Here is a 21,724-nt window from a genome sequence, read left to right as displayed (position 1 = left end):
ACACCTATTGAGGATTTGAGATTGTGGTTTTATCAGTTTAGTCTTAGTTATAACTATGAATGTAGTTATGAAATAAAAAAAATAACAGACGCCATATCAGTAAGTATTTTGGTCAGTACGGTATACCCATTCACTTGCATTCCGTATGTAGATACTACTGAATCAGAGACGATTTATCTGTAAACACAGCCCTATAAATACACCTTAATATAATTAAAATAAGTGGTAGAACGTAACTGACATATATCATATATTAAGATTGCGCCGGAATTATATTCATGGTAGCTTTAATAAAACAAATTTGTTCATAACTTTTACAAACTGCGTATAACTTTGAGACTTTGAATTTTCCCATTGACTTGTCAACACATTGTGGCGGTAGGTTTATACTAGAAACACATACAAAAAACAAACAGGCAGTATTGCAGGCAAAAGACGCGGCGTGCTAGTTTTTTAAATAATAAAATAAAAGGTTAAACAAACACTTTGCTCACAGAGCAAAAATCAAATATAAACAAAACAAATCACGAACACAATACACCACAGGTCCTTTAAGGTCAGGCTGGGCAGTAGCTTTGACGGTTCCTTTTTAAGTTTCGTTTTTGTTGTCTTTCTTTTAGTTCTACTCTCCGTTGTCGCTGTCGTTCCTTCTCTGAACACCCCAGCACGAACTGGATGCGCTGGAGGTTTTTATACAGGTGACCATTTCCCGATTTAGCAACAATTCAAACAATTAACTAACTCGGGAGATGGCCACCTTCTGCACGAGTGTGTGTGTGTGTGTGTGTGTGCTGCATTTTTTTCCCCAGCGTTGATGCAGCTGCAACAGTTCTTCAAAAAATGTTTTCTTAGTTTACAATGTGTCTTTTTATACTGTAGTGTGTGTAAAATATTAGGCTTTCCAGTGTATTTACTGTGGTTTAAGTTACACCAGTTAGTGAAACTGATGGGCTAGACACCAGGGAAAAATGGCTGCTTTGAAAAATATTTTTTCCAAGACTGTACTCACGTTTCCATGTTAACAGCTGCCCCTAGTGGTGGGAATGTGTCATTTCAGGGTGAAAAATTGGTGAAACTGGCATGTCACCCATATTGATTGGCTCATGACGGTCATGTTTGTTCATGTAGGAACTTTTCCTCACTAATTTTTTTAGAAGACAATACAAAGATAACGTATAACCAAGATTCACATCAATCGGTCAAAGGGCTCATGAGGAGTTGTTGTTTAAGAATTTTACGCATAATCCAACATAGCTGCCACACCATGTGACCGATCCATTTTTCCTTAAGTAGAATCAATCGTGGACATGAGCGCACTACGTACAAAATTTTTCAGAGCTTTACTATTTACCGTTCATGAGAAGAAGACTTTTGAATATTGTCCAAACTTTTCATCCAAGATGGCTGCCACACCATGTGACCAAAGGCCGCCATATTGACCACGAGACAACATCACATAGTCCTCAACATCCGTGTCAAATATCGTGTGTTTAGGTGCAGCCGATAAGAAGTTATAGGCAGTTTTATAGCCAGTTGCGTATGTTGATGATGTCATGCAGCGTGGACGCCATGATTTTCACAGTAGCAACTTCCCTTGAACAAGCGTAACAGATGACCATACTGAGATGTTTTATTCCAATTTTTGTTTCAATCGGATAAGCGGTTTCAGAGAAGATGTTTGAATTTTGATGATTTTATATTTTTATGGTAATTTTATGTCATTAATCAATGTGGTTGCCAAACCACAGAACCAATCAGCTTCATATTAACAACAGTTAATCATGGACTATCCCTCAACATGTATAGCAATTTTCAGAACTATGCAGTAACCGGTTTCCGATACATAGGTGTTTTAACAAATTCCACAAAATCCAATATGGCTGCCAAACCATAAAATGAACTCACCAGACACAGTCAGTGTAACAGGATCACTGTGTTAATAAACTCACCAGACACAGTCAGTGTAACAGGATCACTGTGTTAATAAACTCACCAGACACAGTCAGTGTAACAGGATCACTGTGTTAATAAACTCACCAGACACAGTCAGTGCAACAGGATCACTGTTAATAAACTCACCTGACACAGTCAGTGTAACAGAATCACTGCCCTGAGAGGAACGTGGTCGATCTCCTCTTTGTGCCTCACACTGGTACTGTCCACTATGGGACTGAGTGACAGGGCTGAGTGTGTATCTGGCTCCAGTGGTGCCTCTGATCTTCTCTGTGCCTCTCTGACTGCTCTTGTACCAGAGATATTCCCAGCCAGTGAAACTCCCCTCAACCCCACAGCTCAGGGTGACAGTCTCTCCAGTGTACAGGTTTCTCCATTGAGGACTGCTGGTCAGCACAGCCTTTGGCAGCTCTGGGTAAATGAAGAAACAAGGCATGTTAGGAACATCCATCTCCAATACAAAGAGAAATAAAACATTACAGGTTCCAGTACAATGGAAACACAGGCTCTGATTCTCTCAAATGAAAGCAGCTCAATGTTACTGTCTCTGTATTGTTGTAATTATACATTTTTACTGTCTGAGATTTCTATTCTTGGTTGATTATTCTGGTTGGTTATCTGTAAATAGCCCTATTCATGGAAAATATTAAATATATCTGGATGGTTCAGACAAGACTCCCTGGATCAGGTATGAAACACATACTGAAGGGATAATAACAATCTTTTACAATGTGTACATAACACTGTACAATAGCAGTACATAATACAATACAATAGGCTAATGCAATAGGTCAGAGGTGCACAATTCTAGTCCTCCAGTTCTTGTTTATCAGAAAGACTGTGGGCAAGACTTTCCCTGTGTAAAGCTAATGCTTTTTCGTTTCAAAATTGACTGTTTTCTATTTCACAAACAGTAATTTCTGAAGAAGGAAAAAACTATCTTTGAAATGCTGAAATTTAACACTAGAAGCGCCGGGAATTTCGAACTACCTAGAAGCACCAAACCGGTCATTTTAACTGGTAGTTTTTTAAACAGCTGTAATATGATCATGAAAGATAGACGAAAGTATAAAACTCAAAAGTTGTATTTATGAATTTCAAATCAAACATTTGCATAGCAGAAACACCATATTTAAATGGAAAACAAAACATAAAATATTTTTCTTCAAAAGGAGCAGTACAAAACAAGAAAAAAACTTAAACTAGAGTTGCAAGCAACTTTACGGCTTCCAAGCAGTTATCGTGAAATTTAAGCGGCTTGGTTATAAATGAAGCGTTATCATCACAACTGTGATAACTGTGTCAATTTTGGCCCACATATTGGAATTATTGGTTAGTAGGCAATTTAAATTTTATTTGGATGCACACAATATTCTAAATAGTATGCAGTCATATATTTTGAAAATAATGCATATAAGAGGCTAACATTGTTCTAAATTCTAGATCACTCTTTGTTTGAGTTTGTGTGCGTGTGCGTCCTATTCATTTTGCAATGTAAAATAAAGTCTACAGCATTGTGGCGGAGTGTCCCGCCCCTAATTATTATTATTTGTATTTTTGTTTGCGGCGCGGATAAAAGTGCCGCGTCTTTTATTATATATATTTAAAAACCTCGTGAGGATGCATGACTGATCAGCTACTGATTATTTAACTAGCTGACAGTCATGCATCCTTACCAAACGTGTGCAGACTCTGGCCGAGGGGTAATAAGATAATTAACAACTAGTTAAACCCTCGGCCAGAGTATAAGAACCTGCAGCTGCCCGTTCTGGTTGGTTGGAGTGTACAGAGGAGAGTACGGGGAGCGGAGAGAGCGAGAGAGCGAGTAGAAACAACGACAGTTAGAAACAATTGCTAAAATGTGCTGGATTTGCCAGCACGTCACTTACTTGTTTGTCCGTCTTATTCGTTTGGCCCTTGTGCCTTTTTGTTTTGTGTTGTTTTGTTTATTTGATTTATTAATAAATACGCTGAGTGCCATTGCATTCAGCTTCACCCGCCCATCCACTGTTTGGGTTTCAGTTACTTCCTGGTCCATGACGTCACCACACCTCACCACTGCGAGCCAGCCTGCCACAAGCATGTATTGGTTTTTGTATATTTTAATGGCACTATCACTTAATGTGCATTTTTTTTAAAGCAATAGAAAGTGATAATAGTGTAACGATTAGCTATCAGGGGTGCTTGGCAAATACACAATTCACCATATGCAATTGTCAGCAAACCGCTACTAAGACATAACATGTGCACGATTCATGAGTAACACCACTCGAATCCTATGCCGAGGAATTATAAACAAGACAGAGGAGAGAAGAAGCTGGAACAGAACCCAGAGAGACAGTAGAAATGGAGCATTTATTGTGCTCTGCAGGTAATAGACCTTTTGGAGAGTTGGCTCAAATACAGAACTAATGATTTCATAATAAATCACTTCCAAAGTTATATTATGGCACTCAATAGTTAACCATCTGGCCCAACAAACATTATATCCGGCTGAATCAAAAACATCATATTGCACACTTGATAAACTCATTATAGTTTGCACATAAATAGTAATTATTGCACATCAATAGTAGCCCAGTTATACTGCACATCTTAAAAACCCTTTACAGTCCATTTATTCAGCGCGTCTCAGGCTATATTCGCTATATTTCTCAAAAAAACCTCTTAATAGTACGTACCGATAAATCATCTCCTGATCACTCGTTTTATCACCAAACTCCTCAATAATGTGATCCAAGTCATTATTTTATTACTATAATATCTAAAAAAAAGCTCTGCAAATGTCTGTGATATTCTCCGACCGCTGGATGTGGAAGCAGCTATCTTGTTTGTTTATGTCCATGTCATCTATGTGGTGTCGGGGCTATCAGTATTCATGAGATACGCCCTTTTTTTTCGGCTTCTCTCAGCGCCTATCGGTCTCACTCGGCCATTGAATGGTTTTCTCGGCTTTTTCCGGAGAAAAAACGACTAGAGGTCCGACATAGGACCACAAATGGTTAATCATGTATATTACATATAAGCTAGTTATATTGCACACTTTGGTTAATCATGTATATTGTGATCAGTGAAAAAAAAAAGAACCTCCATACGTCTTTTAAATACACTGGCTGCTTCGTTGACACCTATTGAGGATTTGAGATTGTGGTTTTATCAGTTTAGTCTTAGTTATAACTATGAATGTAGTTATGAAATAAAAAAAATAACAGACGCCATATCAGTAAGTATTTTGGTCAGTACGGTATACCCATTCACTTGCATTCCGTATGTAGATACTACTGAATCAGAGACGATTTATCTGTAAACACAGCCCTATAAATACACCTTAATATAATTAAAATAAGTGGTAGAACGTAACTGACATATATCATATATTAAGATTGCGCCGGAATTATATTCATGGTAGCTTTAATAAAACAAATTTGTTCATAACTTTTACAAACTGCGTATAACTTTGAGACTTTGAATTTTCCCATTGACTTGTCAACACATTGTGGCGGTAGGTTTATACTAGAAACACATACAATAAACAAACAGGCAGTATTGCAGGCAAAAGACGCGGCGTGCTAGTTTTTTAAATAATAAAATAAAAGGTTAAACAAACACTTTGCTCACAGAGTGAAAATCAAATATAAACAAAACAAATCACAAACACAATTCACCACAGGTCCTTTAAGGTCAGGCTGGGCAGTAGCTTTGACGGTTCCTTTTTAAGTTTCGTTTTTGTTGTCTTTCTTTTAGTTCTACTCTCCGTTGTCGCTGTCGTTCCTTCTCTGAACACCCCAGCACGAACTGGATGCGCTGGAGGTTTTTATACAGGTGACCATTTCCCGATTTAGCAACAATTCAAACAATTAACTAACTCGGGAGATGGCCACCTTCTGCACGAGTGTGTGTGTGTGTGTGTGTGTGCTGCATTTTTTTCCCCAGCGTTGATGCAGCTGCAACAGTTCTTCAAAAAATGTTTTCTTAGTTTACAATGTGTCTTTTTATACTGTAGTGTGTGTAAAATATTAGGCTTTCCAGTGTATTTACTGTGGTTTAAGTTACACCAGTTAGTGAAACTGATGGGCTAGACACCAGGGAAAAATGGCTGCTTTGAAAAATATTTTTTCCAAGACTGTACTCACGTTTCCATGTTAACAGCTGCCCCTAGTGGTGGGAATGTGTCATTTCAGGGTGAAAAATTGGTGAAACTGGCATGTCACCCATATTGATTGGCTCATGACGGTCATGTTTGTTCATGTAGGAACTTTTCCTCACTAATTTTTTTAGAAGACAATACAAAGATAACGTATAACCAAGATTCACATCAATCGGTCAAAGGGCTCATGAGGAGTTGTTGTTTAAGAATTTTACGCATAATCCAACATAGCTGCCACACCATGTGACCGATCCATTTTTCCTTAAGTAGAATCAATCGTGGACATGAGCGCACTACGTACAAAATTTTTCAGAGCTTTACTATTTACCGTTCATGAGAAGAAGACTTTTGAATATTGTCCAAACTTTTCATCCAAGATGGCTGCCACACCATGTGACCAAAGGCCGCCATATTGACCACGAGACAACATCACATAGTCCTCAACATCCGTGTCAAATATCGTGTGTTTAGGTGCAGCCGATAAGAAGTTATAGGCAGTTTTATAGCCAGTTGCGTATGTTGATGATGTCATGCAGCGTGGATGTCATGCAGCGTGGACGCCATGATTTTCACAGTAGCAACTTCCCTTGAACAAGCGTAACAGATGACCATACTGAGATGTTTTATTCCAATTTTTGTTTCAATCGGATAAGCGGTTTCAGAGAAGATGTTTGAATTTTGATGATTTTATATTTTTATGGTAATTTTATGTCATTAATCAATGTGGTTGCCAAACCACAGAACCAATCAGCTTCATATTAACAACAGTTAATCATGGACTATCCCTCAACATGTATAGCAATTTTCAGAACTATGCAGTAACCGGTTTCCGATACATAGGTGTTTTAACAAATTCCACAAAATCCAATATGGCTGCCAAACCATAAAATGAACTCACCAGACACAGTCAGTGTAACAGGATCACTGTGTTAATAAACTCACCAGACACAGTCAGTGTAACAGGATCACTGTGTTAATAAACTCACCAGACACAGTCAGTATAACAGGATCACTGTGTTAATAAACTCACCAGACACAGTCAGTGTAACAGGATCACTGTGTTAATAAACTCACCAGACACAGTCAGTGCAACAGGATCACTGTTAATAAACTCACCTGACACAGTCAGTGTAACAGAATCACTGCCCTGAGAGGAACGTGGTCGATCTCCTCTTTGTGCCTCACACTGGTACTGTCCACTATGGGACTGAGTGACAGGGCTGAGTGTGTATCTGGCTCCAGTGGTGCCTCTGATCTTCTCTGTGCCTCTCTGACTGCTCTTGTACCAGAGATATTCCCAGCCAGTGAAACTCCCCTCAACCCCACAGCTCAGGGTGACAGTCTCTCCAGTGTACAGGTTTCTCCATTGAGGACTGCTGGTCAGCACAGCCTTTGGCAGCTCTGGATAAATGAAGAAACAAGGCATGTTAGGAACATCCATCTCCAATACAAAGAGAAATAAAACATTACAGGTTCTAGTACAATGGAAACACAGGCTCTGATTCTCTCAAATGAAAGCAGCTCAATGTTACTGTCTCTGTATTGTTGTAATTATACATTTTTACTGTCTGAGATTTGTATTCTTGGTTGATTATTCTGGTTGGTTATCTGTAAATAGCCCTATTCATGGAAAATATTAAATATATCTGGATGGTTCAGACAAGACTCCCTGGATCAGGTATGAAACACATACTGAAGGGATAATAACAATCTTTTACAATGTGTACATAACACTGTACAATAGCAGTACATAATACAATACAATAGGCTAATGCAATAGGTCAGAGGTGCACAATTCTAGTCCTCCAGTTCTTGTTTATCAGAAAGACTGTGGGCAAGACTTTCCCTGTGTAAAGCTAATGCTTTTTCGTTTCAAAATTGACTGTTTTCTATTTCACAAACAGTAATTTCTGAAGAAGGAAAAAACTATCTTTGAAATGCTGAAATTTAACACTAGAAGCGCCGGGAATTTCGAACTACCTAGAAGCACCAAACCGGTCATTTTAACTGGTAGTTTTTTAAACAGCTGTAATATGATCATGAAAGATAGACGAAAGTATAAAACTCAAAAGTTGTATTTATGAATTTCAAATCAAACATTTGCATAGCAGAAACACCATATTTAAATGGAAAACAAAACATAAAATATTTTTCTTCAAAAGGAGCAGTACAAAACAAGAAAAAAACTTAAACTAGAGTTGCAAGCAACTTTACGGCTTCCAAGCAGTTATCGTGAAATTTAAGCGGCTTGGTTATAAATGAAGCGTTATCATCACAACTGTGATAACTGTGTCAATTTTGGCCCACATATTGGAATTATTGGTTAGTAGGCAATTTAAATTTTATTTGGATGCACACAATATTCTAAATAGTATGCAGTCATATATTTTGAAAATAATGCATATAAGAGGCTAACATTGTTCTAAATTCTAGATCACTCTTTGTTTGAGTTTGTGTGCGCGTGCGTCCTATTCATTTTGCAATGTAAAATAAAGTCTACAGCATTGTGGCGGAGTGTCCCGCCCCTAATTATTATTATTTGTATTTTTGTTTGCGGCGCGGATAAAAGTGCCGTGTCTTTTATGATATATATTTAAAAACCCTGTGAGGATGCATGACTGATCAGCTACTGATTATTTAACTAGCTGACAGTCATGCATCCTTACCAAACGCGTGCAGACTCTGGCAGAGGGGTAATAAGATAATTAACAACTAGTTAAACCCTCGGCCAGAGTATAAGAACCTGCAGCTGCCCGTCCAAAAACAAACAAAGGCAGACAGGCTTCCCAGCGACAGCGTGTGGAAGCGACAGCGTGTGAGAAGTACGAGTGGACAAGTACAACGCAGTTAGAAGCAGGTTGAAAGCAGGTTGACAGCTGCAGAAGCTACACTAAACTAAAAAAAAAAAAATGGTCTTCAAGCCAGTAATCTGTGACAGCTGCATGATGTGGGAAATCCGAGAAAACCCAACAGAGCTCAATCAAGTTTGTGTAAAGTGCCGCACGATCCAGGACTTGCTTCAGCGATTTAGCCTGCTAGAAAAGGAGCTGGAGGAAATGAGACAGCAACAGGAGCTTGAGGAGCTGACACACCCACAATTCATGGAAGTCTGCACCCCTAGCAGACTGAAAGCCACCAGGGAGATGGAAGAGAGTCGAAACAGCTGGGTTCAAATAGGCAGAAGCAGGGAAAAAAGGAATCTTCGTCAAACACAACCACCAGAAATCCAGACATCCAACAAATTTGAGCAACTTCAACATTTAGATGACCAAAACCAACATCAAGAGAATGAAAGAAACAACACCCAGGACCCTATAAACAGTGCTGGCCAGGCAGCAAAAAGAAGGGAGGTCATGATTGTTGGGGACTCCATACTGAGAAACACAGCAAGTTCAGTTCGCAGTTTGGACCCCCTTACTACAACAGTGTGCTGCCTTCCAGGAGCCTCAGGCAAGCACATCACTGAGAATGTGGACAGGCTCCTAAAACGAACAGGAGACGACCCGGTAGTAGTCGTCCACATCGGTACAAACAACATTGGTAGAGACAGGCCAAGATCCCTGCAAAACAAATTCAGAGAGCTAGGAAGGAAATTAAAAGACAAGACCAAAACTGTGTTATTTTCTGGGATACTGCCGGCGCCCTGCAAAGGACCATATGGACAGCTGGAAATACAAAATCAAAATGCATGGCTGAAATCGTGGTGCACACAGGAAGGCTTCACCTTTCCTGAACATTGGAGCACTTTCTACAACAAGGACTATCTATACAGGTGGGACGGACTGCACTTAAACAGAAAGGGAACCAATCTACTCGGAGAAAGGATCCTTCAGGAGGTCCAGAAGCATTTAAACTAGAAAGGAAGGGGGGGGGAGAAAACAAAAAAACAGAAGGGAGACCACATCAAAACAATGGCAACAACTCAGGTAAGACCACTATTAAATGTATTTATCTTAATGCTAGCAGTCTCAGAAACAAAATATTAGAACTTGAAGCTACTGCACTAACAAGTAACTACGATGTGATAGGTGTTACAGAAACTTGGTTGTCTAAGAGTGATGGAGACGAATATAATATTAATGGGTACACACTATATAGGAAAGACAGGCAGGACAGAAGAGGCGGAGGGGTAGCGCTATACATAAGAAACAGTCTTGAAGCCCAGGTGTTAAATCAGGACAAAGAAAACAATGCAGAATCAATATGGGTCAGAATAATGGACACAAATTCAAAGGGCATAATAATAGGAGCATGCTATAGACCGCCAAATTCAGACGCTGAGCAAAATAATCTGCTGTACAATGACATTCAAAATGCTTGTAGAAAAGGAGAAGCCATACTAATGGGGGATTTCAACTTCCCTCATATAAATTGGGAAAACCCGATGGGGGGCACGACGGACGAAATTGCAATGGTGGAAATGACAAATGACTGCTTCCTAACGCAATTTGTCAAGGCACCGACTAGAGGGGAGGCATGCCTTGATTTAGTCTTTTCAAATAATGAAGACAGAATAACTAAAACAGAGGTCAGAGAGCCATTGGCAAACTCAGACCACAACATGGTCTCATTTGAAATATGTTTTAAAACCCCAAAAGTAATGACTAAAGCTAAGGTTTACAATTTTAGAAAAGCAAACTACGGAGGTATGAAACAGAGACTAATAGAAGTAGATTGGAATAAAATAGAGAAAACATCCACAGGAAAAGGATGGCTGTTTTTTAAAAACGTAGTACTAGAGGCACAAAACAATTACATCCCAAAAGTAGACAAATCTAAATCTAAAACAAAATGGCCAAAATGGTTTAATAGATCAATTAAAAAAAATATTCAGCGAAAAAAGGCACTTTACAGAGCATTTAAAAGGGACCAAAAACAAAGTACACAGAAAGAGTACTTGGAACTGCAAACACAAGTCAAAAAGGAAGTTAGAAAGGCCAAGAGAGAGATAGAAATCAATATTGCTAAGGGGGCTAAAACCAATTCCAAAATGTTTTTCCAATATTATAACAGCAAGAGAACATTCAAAGAGGAGGTTAAATGTCTAAGAGATACAAAATGCAAAATCATAGATGAAGAGAAAAAATAGCAAATATATTAAATGATTACTTTTCACAGGTTTTTACGAAGGAGGACACGGACAACATGCCCCACATGTCGACCTGTTCCTATCCAATTTTAAATAACTTTAGCATAACAGAGGCAGAAGTGTTAAAGGGACTAGGAGCTCTTAAAATAAACAAATCCCCCGGGCCAGATGAGATCCTCCCAATAGTACTCAAAGAAATGAAAGAAGTTATTTACAAACCGCTAACCAAGATCATGCAACAGTCTCTTGACACAGGGGTTGTACAGACAGACTGGAAAATAGCAAACGTAATACCGATCCACAAAAAGGGAGACAAAACCGAACCAGGTAACTACAGACCAATAAGCCTGACTTCTATTATATGTAGACTTATGGAAACTATAATAAGATCCAAAATGGAAAATTACCTATATGGTAACAATATCCTGGGAGACAGCCAGCATGGTTTTAGGAAAGGGAGATCGTGTCTAACTAACCTACTTGACTTTTTTGAGGATGCAACATTGAAAATGGATAACTGCAAAGCGTACGACATGGTCTATTTAGATTTCCAGAAAGCTTTTGACAAAGTCCCACATAAAAGATTAATTCTCAAACTGAACGCAGTACTAACAACCAAACGAGCAAGATGGGCTGAATGGCCTCCTCTCGTTTGTAAACTTTCTTATGTTCTTATGTTCTTATGTTCTGGTTGGTTGGAGTGTACAGAGGAGAGTACGGGGAGCGGAGAGAGCGAGAGAGCGAGTAGAAACAACAACAGTTAGAAACAATTGCTAAAACGTGCTGGATTAGCCAGCACGTCACTTACTTGTTTGTCTGTCTTATTCGTTTGGCCCTTGTGCCTTTTTGTTTTGTGTTTTGTTGTTTTGTTTATTTGATTTATTAATAAATACGCTGAGTGCCATTGCATTCAGGTTCACCCGCCCATCCACTGTTTGGGTTTCAGTTACTTCCTGGTCCGTGACGTCACCACACCTCACCACTGCGAGCCAGCCTGCCACATATGGTGTCCTGCGTGGGACAAACAACGCCTCCAACAGCCGGACCAGGAAAGGAAAGGACGTTTTTTTTTGTTCTTTTTCGAATAGTGTTTTTTCAGCAACAGCAGCAGGAGGCGCATCGAGAGCAGCGCGGGCCCGGTCACAGGTCCCGTCGCGTCTCTACTACACCGGATGTTTGCCTTGCCTGTCTGGATGAGGAAGGGTGGTGCTTCCTGTGTGGCGAGGTCAGGTATCTTCCACTCAGCCAGAGCCACGCATGGCAGGAGATGGAGGAGCCTGAGCGTCCGGCGTCAGGGGGAAAGGGCCCGCTGGCTAAGACGAGTTCACTCTCCTCTGAGGGAATCTGGGGCTGGCTGGTGGAGCCTGGGAGGAATGCTGAAGAGGCCCTCCCCGATGTGATCAACCTCCTGTGGGCCAGAGATGGAGAGTGATGGGAAGCCTGGGAAAAGCAACACTGCCCAGTGTCCCTCCCGGAGGTTGCGGACATGGTAATCCGTTACCTGGCTGCAGATATGGCAGGGCTACCGCTATCTCCAGCTCCATCGGGAAAAGCCCAGCCGCTGCCATCTCCAGCACCAGAGGGAGAGGAGTCATCGTTGCCTTCTCCAGCGCCAGAGGGAGAAGAGTCATCGCTGCCTTCTCCAGCACTAGAGGGAGAGCAGCCATTGCTGCCGTCTCCAGCGCCAGAGGGAGAGGAGCCATTGCTGCCGTCTCCAGCGTCAGAGGGAGAGGAGCCATTGCTGCCGTCTCCAACGCCAGAGGGAGAGGAGCCATTGCTGCCGTCTCCAACGCCAGAGGGAGAGGAGCCATTGCTGCCGTCTCCAGCGTTAGAGGGTGAGGAGCCCTCACCACTGTCTCCAGCACTAGGAGCAGAGCAGCAGGAGCTGCCTCTGTCTCCACCACCACCAGGAGCAGAGTAGTAGGAGCTGCCTCTGCCTCCGCCACCTCCACCAGCAGAGGGTGAATACCTGCTGGTTCTGCCTCAGCCGTCGTGGGAGGACAGCTTACCGCTCCCAGCTCCACCAGCAGAGGGTGAATTCCTGCTGGTTCCGCCTCAACTGCCGTGGGAGGATTGCTTGCCCCTCCCACCTCCACCAGCAGAGGGTGAATACCTGCTGGTTCCGCCGTGGGAGGACTGCTTGCCGCTCCCAGCTCCACCAGCAGAGGGTGAATGCCTGCTGGTTCCGCCTCAGCCGCCGTGGGAGGACTGCTTGCCCCTTCCACCTCCACCAGTGGAGGGTGAATACCTGCTGGTTCCACATCCACCGTCATGGGAAGGACTGCTCCTGCCCTGCCTTGCAACGCCCAAGGATGCCTGCCTTGCAGCGCCCAAGGATGCCTGCCACGCACCGCCCAAGGATGCCTGCCACGCACCGCCCAAGGATGCCTGCTTCGCATCGCCCGGGACTGCCTGTTGCTCCGCATCGCCCGGGGCTGCCTGTTGCTCCGCATCGCCCGGGGCTGCCTGTTGCTCCGCATCGCCCGGGGCTGCCTGTTGCTCCGCATCGCCTGGAGAGCCACCAGTTACAGGGTACGAGGGAGAAGTGGAGCTCCTGCTGCCGTCTCCATGGCCAGGGGCTCCCCTCCCGAGTTCGCCTCCCAAGGGTCCGCTGCTGCTGCCGTCGCCTCCCGAGGGTCCGCTGCTGCTGCCGTCGCCTCACGAAGGTCCGCTGCCGTCGCCTCCCGAGGGTCCGCTGCTGCTGCCGTCGCCTGCCGAAGGTATGCAGCTGCTGCCGTTGCCTCCCGAGGGTCCTGTTTTGCCTGGGGTCGCTACCAGTCCTGCCATGCGGCAGGAAATACTGTGGCTGGAGCCCCATGAAGGGCAGCTGCCAGCCACGGAAAAGGGGGGGGGAGGTCAGGAGACCAGCTCCCCCAGCCGCACTTTCGCGGCAGGAAATACTGTGGCTGGAGCCCCATGAAGGGCAGCTGCCAGCCACGGAAAAGGGGGGGGGAGGTCAGGAGACCAGCTTCCCCCGCAGCAATTTCGCTGCAGGAAATACTGTGGCTGGAGCCCCATGAAGGGCAGCTGCCAGCCATGAAGGGGGGGGGGGGAGGTCAGGAGACCAGCTCCCCCCGCAGCAATTTCGCTGCAGGAGAAAGGGTGGCCGGAGCCCCACGGAGGGGAGCTGCCGGCCATGAAGAAGGGGGGGCAGGTCTGGAGACCACCCCCAAAAATTTTTCTGGCCAGAGGAACCGGCCTGTGCGTGGTCCACTGGGACGCTACAGTTGTTTGGGTGGGAGGAGGACATCCCACCGTGGCCGCCACCTTTGGCCCGTTGCTGCCCCTGTTCCTGCGCCGGGACTGCTAGCCGGGACTTTAGGGAATAAGGGGGGAGGTGGCCGAAAAGGCCATGTGTGCTGCGCACAAGGGGGGGCATGTGTGGCGGAGTGTCCCACCCCTAATTATTATTATTTGTATTTTTGTTTGCGGCGCGGATAAAAGCGCCGCGTCTTTTATTATATATATTTAAAAACCTCGTGAGGATGCATGACTGATCAGCTACTGATTATTTAACTAGCTGACAGTCATGCATCCTTACCAAACGTGTGCAGACTCTGGCCGAGGGGTAATAAGATAATTAACAACTAGTTAAACCCTCGGCCAGAGTATAAGAACCTGCAGCTGCCCGTTCTGGTTGGTTGGAGTGTACAGAGGAGAGTACGGGGAGCGGAGAGAGCGAGAGAGCGAGTAGAAACAACGACAGTTAGAAACAATTGCTAAAATGTGCTGGATTTGCCAGCACGTCACTTACTTGTTTGTCCGTCTTATTCGTTTGGCCCTTGTGCCTTTTTGTTTTGTGTTGTTTTGTTTATTTGATTTATTAATAAATACGCTGAGTGCCATTGCATTCAGCTTCACCCGCCCATCCACTGTTTGGGTTTCAGTTACTTCCTGGTCCATGACGTCACCACACCTCACCACTGCGAGCCAGCCTGCCACAAGCATGTATTGGTTTTTGTATATTTTAATGGCACTATCACTTAATGTGCATTTTTTTTAAAGCAATAGAAAGTGATAATAGTGTAACGATTGACTATCAGGGGTGCTTGGCAAATACACAATTCACCATATGCAATTGTCAGCAAACCGCTACTAAGACATAACATGTGCACGATTCATGAGTAACACCACTCGAATCCTATGCCGAGGAATTATAAACAAGACAGAGGAGAGAAGAAGCTGGAACAGAACCCAGAGAGACAGTAGAAATGGAGCATTTATTGTGCTCTGCAGGTAATAGACCTTTTGGAGAGTTGGCTCAAATACAGAACTAATGATTTCATAATAAATCACTTCCAAAGTTATATTATAGCACTCAATAGTTAACCATCTGGCCCAACAAACATTATATCCGGCTGAATCAAAAACATCATATTGCACACTTGATAAACTCATTATAGTTTGCACATAAATAGTAATTATTGCACATCAATAGTAGCCCAGTTATACTGCACACCTTAAAAACCCTTTACAGTCCATTTATTCAGCGCGTCTCAGGCTATATTCGCTATATTTCTCAAAAAAACCTCTTAATAGTACGTACCGATAAATCATCTCCTGATCACTCGTTTTATCACCAAACTCCTCAATAATGTGATCCAAGTCATTATTTTATTACTATAATATCTAAAAAAAAGCTCTGCAAATGTCTGTGATATTCTCCGACCGCTGGATGTGGAAGCAGCTATCTTGTTTGTTTATGTCCATGTCATCTATGTGGTGTCGGGGCTATCAGTATTCATGAGATACGCCCTTTTTTTTCGGCTTCTCTCAGCGCCTATCGGTCTCACTCGGCCATTGAATGGTTTTCTCGGCTTTTTCCGGAGAAAAAACGACTAGAGGTCCGACATAGGACCACAAATGGTTAATCATGTATATTACATATAAGCTAGTTATATTGCACACTTTGGTTAATCATGTATATTGTGATCAGTGAAAAAAAAAAGAACCTCCATACGTCTTTTAAATACACTGGCTGCTTCGTTGACACCTATTGAGGATTTGAGATTGTGGTTTTATCAGTTTAGTCTTAGTTATAACTATGAATGTAGTTATGAAATAAATAAATAACAGACGCCATATCAGTAAGTATTTTGGTCAGTACGGTATACCCATTCACTTGCATTCCGTATGTAGATACTACTGAATCAGAGACGATTTATCTGTAAACACAGCCCTATAAATACACCTTAATATAATTAAAATAAGTGGTAGAACGTAACTGACATATATCATATATTAAGATTGCGCCGGAATTATATTCATGGTAGCTTTAATAAAACAAATTTGTTCATAACTTTTACAAACTGCGTATAACTTTGAGACTTTGAATTTTCCCATTGACTTGTCAACACATTGTGGCGGTAGGTTTATACTAGAAACACATACAATAAACAAACAGGCAGTATTGCAGGCAAAAGACGCGGCGTGCTAGTTTTTTAAATAATAAAATAAAAGGTTAAACAAACACTTTGCTCACAGAGTGAAAATCAAATATAAACAAAACAAATCACAAACACAATTCACCACAGGTCCTTTAAGGTCAGGCTGGGCAGTAGCTTTGACGGTTCCTTTTTAAGTTTCGTTTTTGTTGTCTTTCTTTTAGTTCTACTCTCCGTTGTCGCTGTCGTTCCTTCTCTGAACACCCCAGCACGAACTGGATGCGCTGGAGGTTTTTATACAGGTGACCATTTCCCGATTTAGCAACAATTCAAACAATTAACTAACTCGGGAGATGGCCACCTTCTGCACGAGTGTGTGTGTGTGTGTGTGTGTGCTGCATTTTTTTCCCCAGCGTTGATGCAGCTGCAACAGTTCTTCAAAAAATGTTTTCTTAGTTTACAATGTGTCTTTTTATACTGTAGTGTGTGTAAAATATTAGGCTTTCCAGTGTATTTACTGTGGTTTAAGTTACACCAGTTAGTGAAACTGATGGGCTAGACACCAGGGAAAAATGGCTGCTTTGAAAAATATTTTTTCCAAGACTGTACTCACGTTTCCATGTTAACAGCTGCCCCTAGTGGTGGGAATGTGTCATTTCAGGGTGAAAAATTGATGAAACTGGCATGTCACCCATATTGATTGGCTCATGACGGTCATGTTTGTTCATGTAGGAACTTTTCCTCACTAATTTTTTTAGAAGACAATACAAAGATAACGTATAACCAAGATTCACATCAATCGGTCAAAGGGCTCATGAGGAGTTGTTGTTTAAGAATTTTACGCATAATCCAACATAGCTGCCACACCATGTGACCGATCCATTTTTCCTTAAGTAGAATCAATCGTGGACATGAGCGCACTACGTACAAAATTTTTCAGAGCTTTACTATTTACCGTTCATGAGAAGAAGACTTTTGAATATTGTCCAAACTTTTCATCCAAGATGGCTGCCACACCATGTGACCAAAGGCCGCCATATTGACCACGAGACAACATCACATAGTCCTCAACATCCGTGTCAAATATCGTGTGTTTAGGTGCAGCCGATAAGAAGTTATAGGCAGTTTTATAGCCAGTTGCGTATGTTGATGATGTCATGCAGCGTGGACGCCATGATTTTCACAGTAGCAACTTCCCTTGAACAAGCGTAACAGATGACCATACTGAGATGTTTTATTCCAATTTTTGTTTCAATCGGATAAGCGGTTTCAGAGAAGATGTTTGAATTTTGATGATTTTATATTTTTATGGTAATTTTATGTCATTAATCAATGTGGTTGCCAAACCACAGAACCAATCAGCTTCATATTAACAACAGTTAATCATGGACTATCCCTCAACATGTATAGCAATTTTCAGAACTATGCAGTAACCGGTTTCCGATACATAGGTGTTTTAACAAATTCCACAAAATCCAATATGGCTGCCAAACCATAAAATGAACTCACCAGACACAGTCAGTGTAACAGGATCACTGTGTTAATAAACTCACCAGACACAGTCAGTGTAACAGGATCACTGTGTTAATAAACTCACCAGACACAGTCAGTGTAACAGGATCACTGTGTTAATAAACTCACCAGACACAGTCAGTGCAACAGGATCACTGTGTTAATAAACTCACCAGACACAGTCAGTGTAACAGGATCACTGTGTTAATAAACTCACCAGACACAGTCAGTGTAACAGGATCACTGTGTTAATAAACTCACCAGACACAGTCAGTGTAACAGGATCACTGTGTTAATAAACTCACCAGACACAGTCAGTGTAACAGGATCACTGTGTTAATAAACTCACCAGACACAGTCAGTGTAACAGGATCACTGTGTTAATAAACTCACCAGACACAGTCAGTGTAACAGGATCACTGTGTTAATAAACTCACCAGACACAGTCAGTGTAACAGGATCACTGTGTTAATAAACTCACCAGACACAGTCAGTGTAACAGGATCACTGTGTTAATAAACTCACCAGACACAGTCAGTGCAACAGGATCACTGTTAATAAACTCACCTGACACAGTCAGTGTAACAGAATCACTGCCCTGAGAGGAACGTGGTCGATCTCCTCTTTGTGCCTCACACTGGTACTCTCCACTATGGGACTGAGTGACAGGGCTGAGTGTGTATCTGGCTCCAGTGGTGCCTCTGATCTTCTCTGTGCCTCTCTGACTGCTCTTGTACCAGAGATATTCCCAGCCAGTGAAACTCCCCTCAACCCCACAGCTCAGGGTGACAGTCTCTCCAGTGTACAGGTTTCTCCATTGAGGACTGCTGGTCAGCACAGCCTTTGGCAGCTCTGGGTAAATGAAGAAACAAGGCATGTTAGGAACATCCATCTCCAATACAAAGAGAAATAAAACATTACAGGTTCCAGTACAATGGAAACACAGGCTCTGATTCTCTCAAATGAAAGCAGCTCAATGTTACTGTCTCTGTATTGTTGTAATTATACATTTTTACTGTCTGAGATTTGTATTCTTGGTTGATTATTCTGGTTGGTTATCTGTAAATAGCCCTATTCATGGAAAATATTAAATATATCTGGATGGTTCAGACAAGACTCCCTGGATCAGGTATGAAACACATACTGAAGGGATAATAACAATCTTTTACAATGTGTACATAACACTGTACAATAGCAGTACATAATACAATACAATAGGCTAATGCAATAGGTCAGAGGTGCACAATTCTAGTCCTCCAGTTCTTGTTTATCAGAAAGACTGTGGGCAAGACTTTCCCTGTGTAAAGCTAATGCTTTTTCGTTTCAAAATTGACTGTTTTCTATTTCACAAACAGTAATTTCTGAAGAAGGAAAAAACTATCTTTGAAATGCTGAAATTTAACACTAGAAGCGCCGGGAATTTCGAACTACCTAGAAGCACCAAACCGGTCATTTTAACTGGTAGTTTTTTAAACAGCTGTAATATGATCATGAAAGATAGACGAAAGTATAAAACTCAAAAGCTGTATTTATGAATTTCAAATCAAACATTTGCATAGCAGAAACACCATATTTAAATGGAAAACAAAACATAAAATATTTTTCTTCAAAAGGAGCAGTACAAAACAAGAAAAAAACTTAAACTAGAGTTGCAAGCAACTTTACGGCTTCCAAGCAGTTATCGTGAAATTTAAGCGGCTTGGTTATAAATGAAGCGTTATCATCACAACTGTGATAACTGTGTCAATTTTGGCCCACATATTGGAATTATTGGTTAGTAGGCAATTTAAATTTTATTTGGATGCACACAATATTCTAAATAGTATGCAGTCATATATTTTGAAAATAATGCATATAAGAGGCTAACATTGTTCTAAATTCTAGATCACTCTTTGTTTGAGTTTGTGTGCGCGTGCGTCCTATTCATTTTGCAATGTAAAATAAAGTCTACAGCATTGTGGCGGAGTGTCCCGCCCCTAATTATTATTATTTGTATTTTTGTTTGCGGCGCGGATAAAAGTGCCGCGTCTTTTATTATATATATTTAAAAACCTCGTGAGGATGCATGACTGATCAGCTACTGATTATTTAACTAGCTGACAGTCATGCATCCTTACCAAACGTGTGCAGACTCTGGCCGAGGGGTAATAAGATAATTAACAACTAGTTAAACCCTCGGCCAGAGTATAAGAACCTGCAGCTGCCCGTTCTGGTTGGTTGGAGTGTACAGAGGAGAGTACGGGGAGCGGAGAGAGCGAGAGAGCGAGTAGAAACAACGACAGTTAGAAACAATTGCTAAAATGTGCTGGATTTGCCAGCACGTCACTTACTTGTTTGTCCGTCTTATTCGTTTGGCCCTTGTGCCTTTTTGTTTTGTGTTGTTTTGTTTATTTGATTTATTAATAAATACGCTGAGTGCCATTGCATTCAGCTTCACCCGCCCATCCACTGTTTGGGTTTCAGTTACTTCCTGGTCCATGACGTCACCACACCTCACCACTGCGAGCCAGCCTGCCACAAGCATGTATTGGTTTTTGTATATTTTAATGGCACTATCACTTAATGTGCATTTTTTTTAAAGCAATAGAAAGTGATAATAGTGTAACGATTAGCTATCAGGGGTGCTTGGCAAATACACAATTCACCATATGCAATTGTCAGCAAACCGCTACTAAGACATAACATGTGCACGATTCATGAGTAACACCACTCGAATCCTATGCCGAGGAATTATAAACAAGACAGAGGAGAGAAGAAGCTGGAACAGAACCCAGAGAGACAGTAGAAATGGAGCATTTATTGTGCTCTGCAGGTAATAGACCTTTTGGAGAGTTGGCTCAAATACAGAACTAATGATTTCATAATAAATCACTTCCAAAGTTATATTATAGCACTCAATAGTTAACCATCTGGCCCAACAAACATTATATCCGGCTGAATCAAAAACATCATATTGCACACTTGATAAACTCATTATAGTTTGCACATAAATAGGAATTATTGCACATCAATAGTAGCCCAGTTATACTGCACACCTTAAAAACTCTTTACAGTCCATTTATTCAGCGCGTCTCAGGCTATATTCGCTATATTTCTCAAGAAAAACTCTTAATAGTACATACCGATAAATCATCTCCTGATCACTCGTTTTATCACCAAACTCCTCAATAATGTGATCCAAGTCATTATTTTATTACTATAATATCTAAAAAAAAGCTCTGCAAATGTCTGTGATATTCTCCGACCGCTGGATGTGGAAGCAGCTATCTTGTTTGTTTATGTCCATGTCATCTATGTGGTGCCGGAGCTATCAGTATTCATGAGATACGCCCTTTTTTTTCGGCTTCTCTCAGCGCCTATCGGTCTCACTCGGCCATTGAATGGTTTTCTCGGCTTTTTCCGGAGAAAAAACGACTAGAGGTCCGACATAGGACCACAAATGGTTAATCATGTATATTACATATAAGCTAGTTATATTGCACACTTTGGTTAATCATGTATATTGTGATCAGTGAAAAAAAAAAGAACCTCCATACGTCTTTTAAATACACTGGCTGCTTCGTTGCCACCTATTGAGGATTTGCGATTGTGGTTTTATCAGTTTAGTCTTAATTATAACTATGAATGTAGTTATGAAAT

General features: G+C 41.6%; 1 protein-coding gene across 1 annotated transcript in view; it reads right to left on the bottom strand.

The window, feature by feature from the left end:
- The window catches only part of LOC117410241 (titin-like), a 368,958-nt gene that overhangs the window by 50,595 nt on the left and 296,639 nt on the right, over positions 1-21,724 (bottom strand). The window contains exons 30-32 of the mRNA XM_059018553.1: positions 18,653-18,937; positions 7,217-7,501; positions 2,080-2,364 (exon numbers count right to left, since the gene is read on the bottom strand). Coding sequence (XP_058874536.1) covers positions 2,080-2,364; positions 7,217-7,501; positions 18,653-18,937 — 855 coding nt within the window. The remainder of the gene's footprint in view (positions 1-2,079; positions 2,365-7,216; positions 7,502-18,652; positions 18,938-21,724) is intronic.

This window comes from Acipenser ruthenus, chromosome 60 (genome assembly GCF_902713425.1).
Source record: "Acipenser ruthenus chromosome 60, fAciRut3.2 maternal haplotype, whole genome shotgun sequence".
In the NCBI taxonomy this organism is placed as follows: domain Eukaryota; kingdom Metazoa; phylum Chordata; class Actinopteri; order Acipenseriformes; family Acipenseridae; genus Acipenser; species Acipenser ruthenus.
Note: the sequence above shows the minus strand (reverse complement) of the source record. Positions and strands in the feature narration are given on the sequence as shown.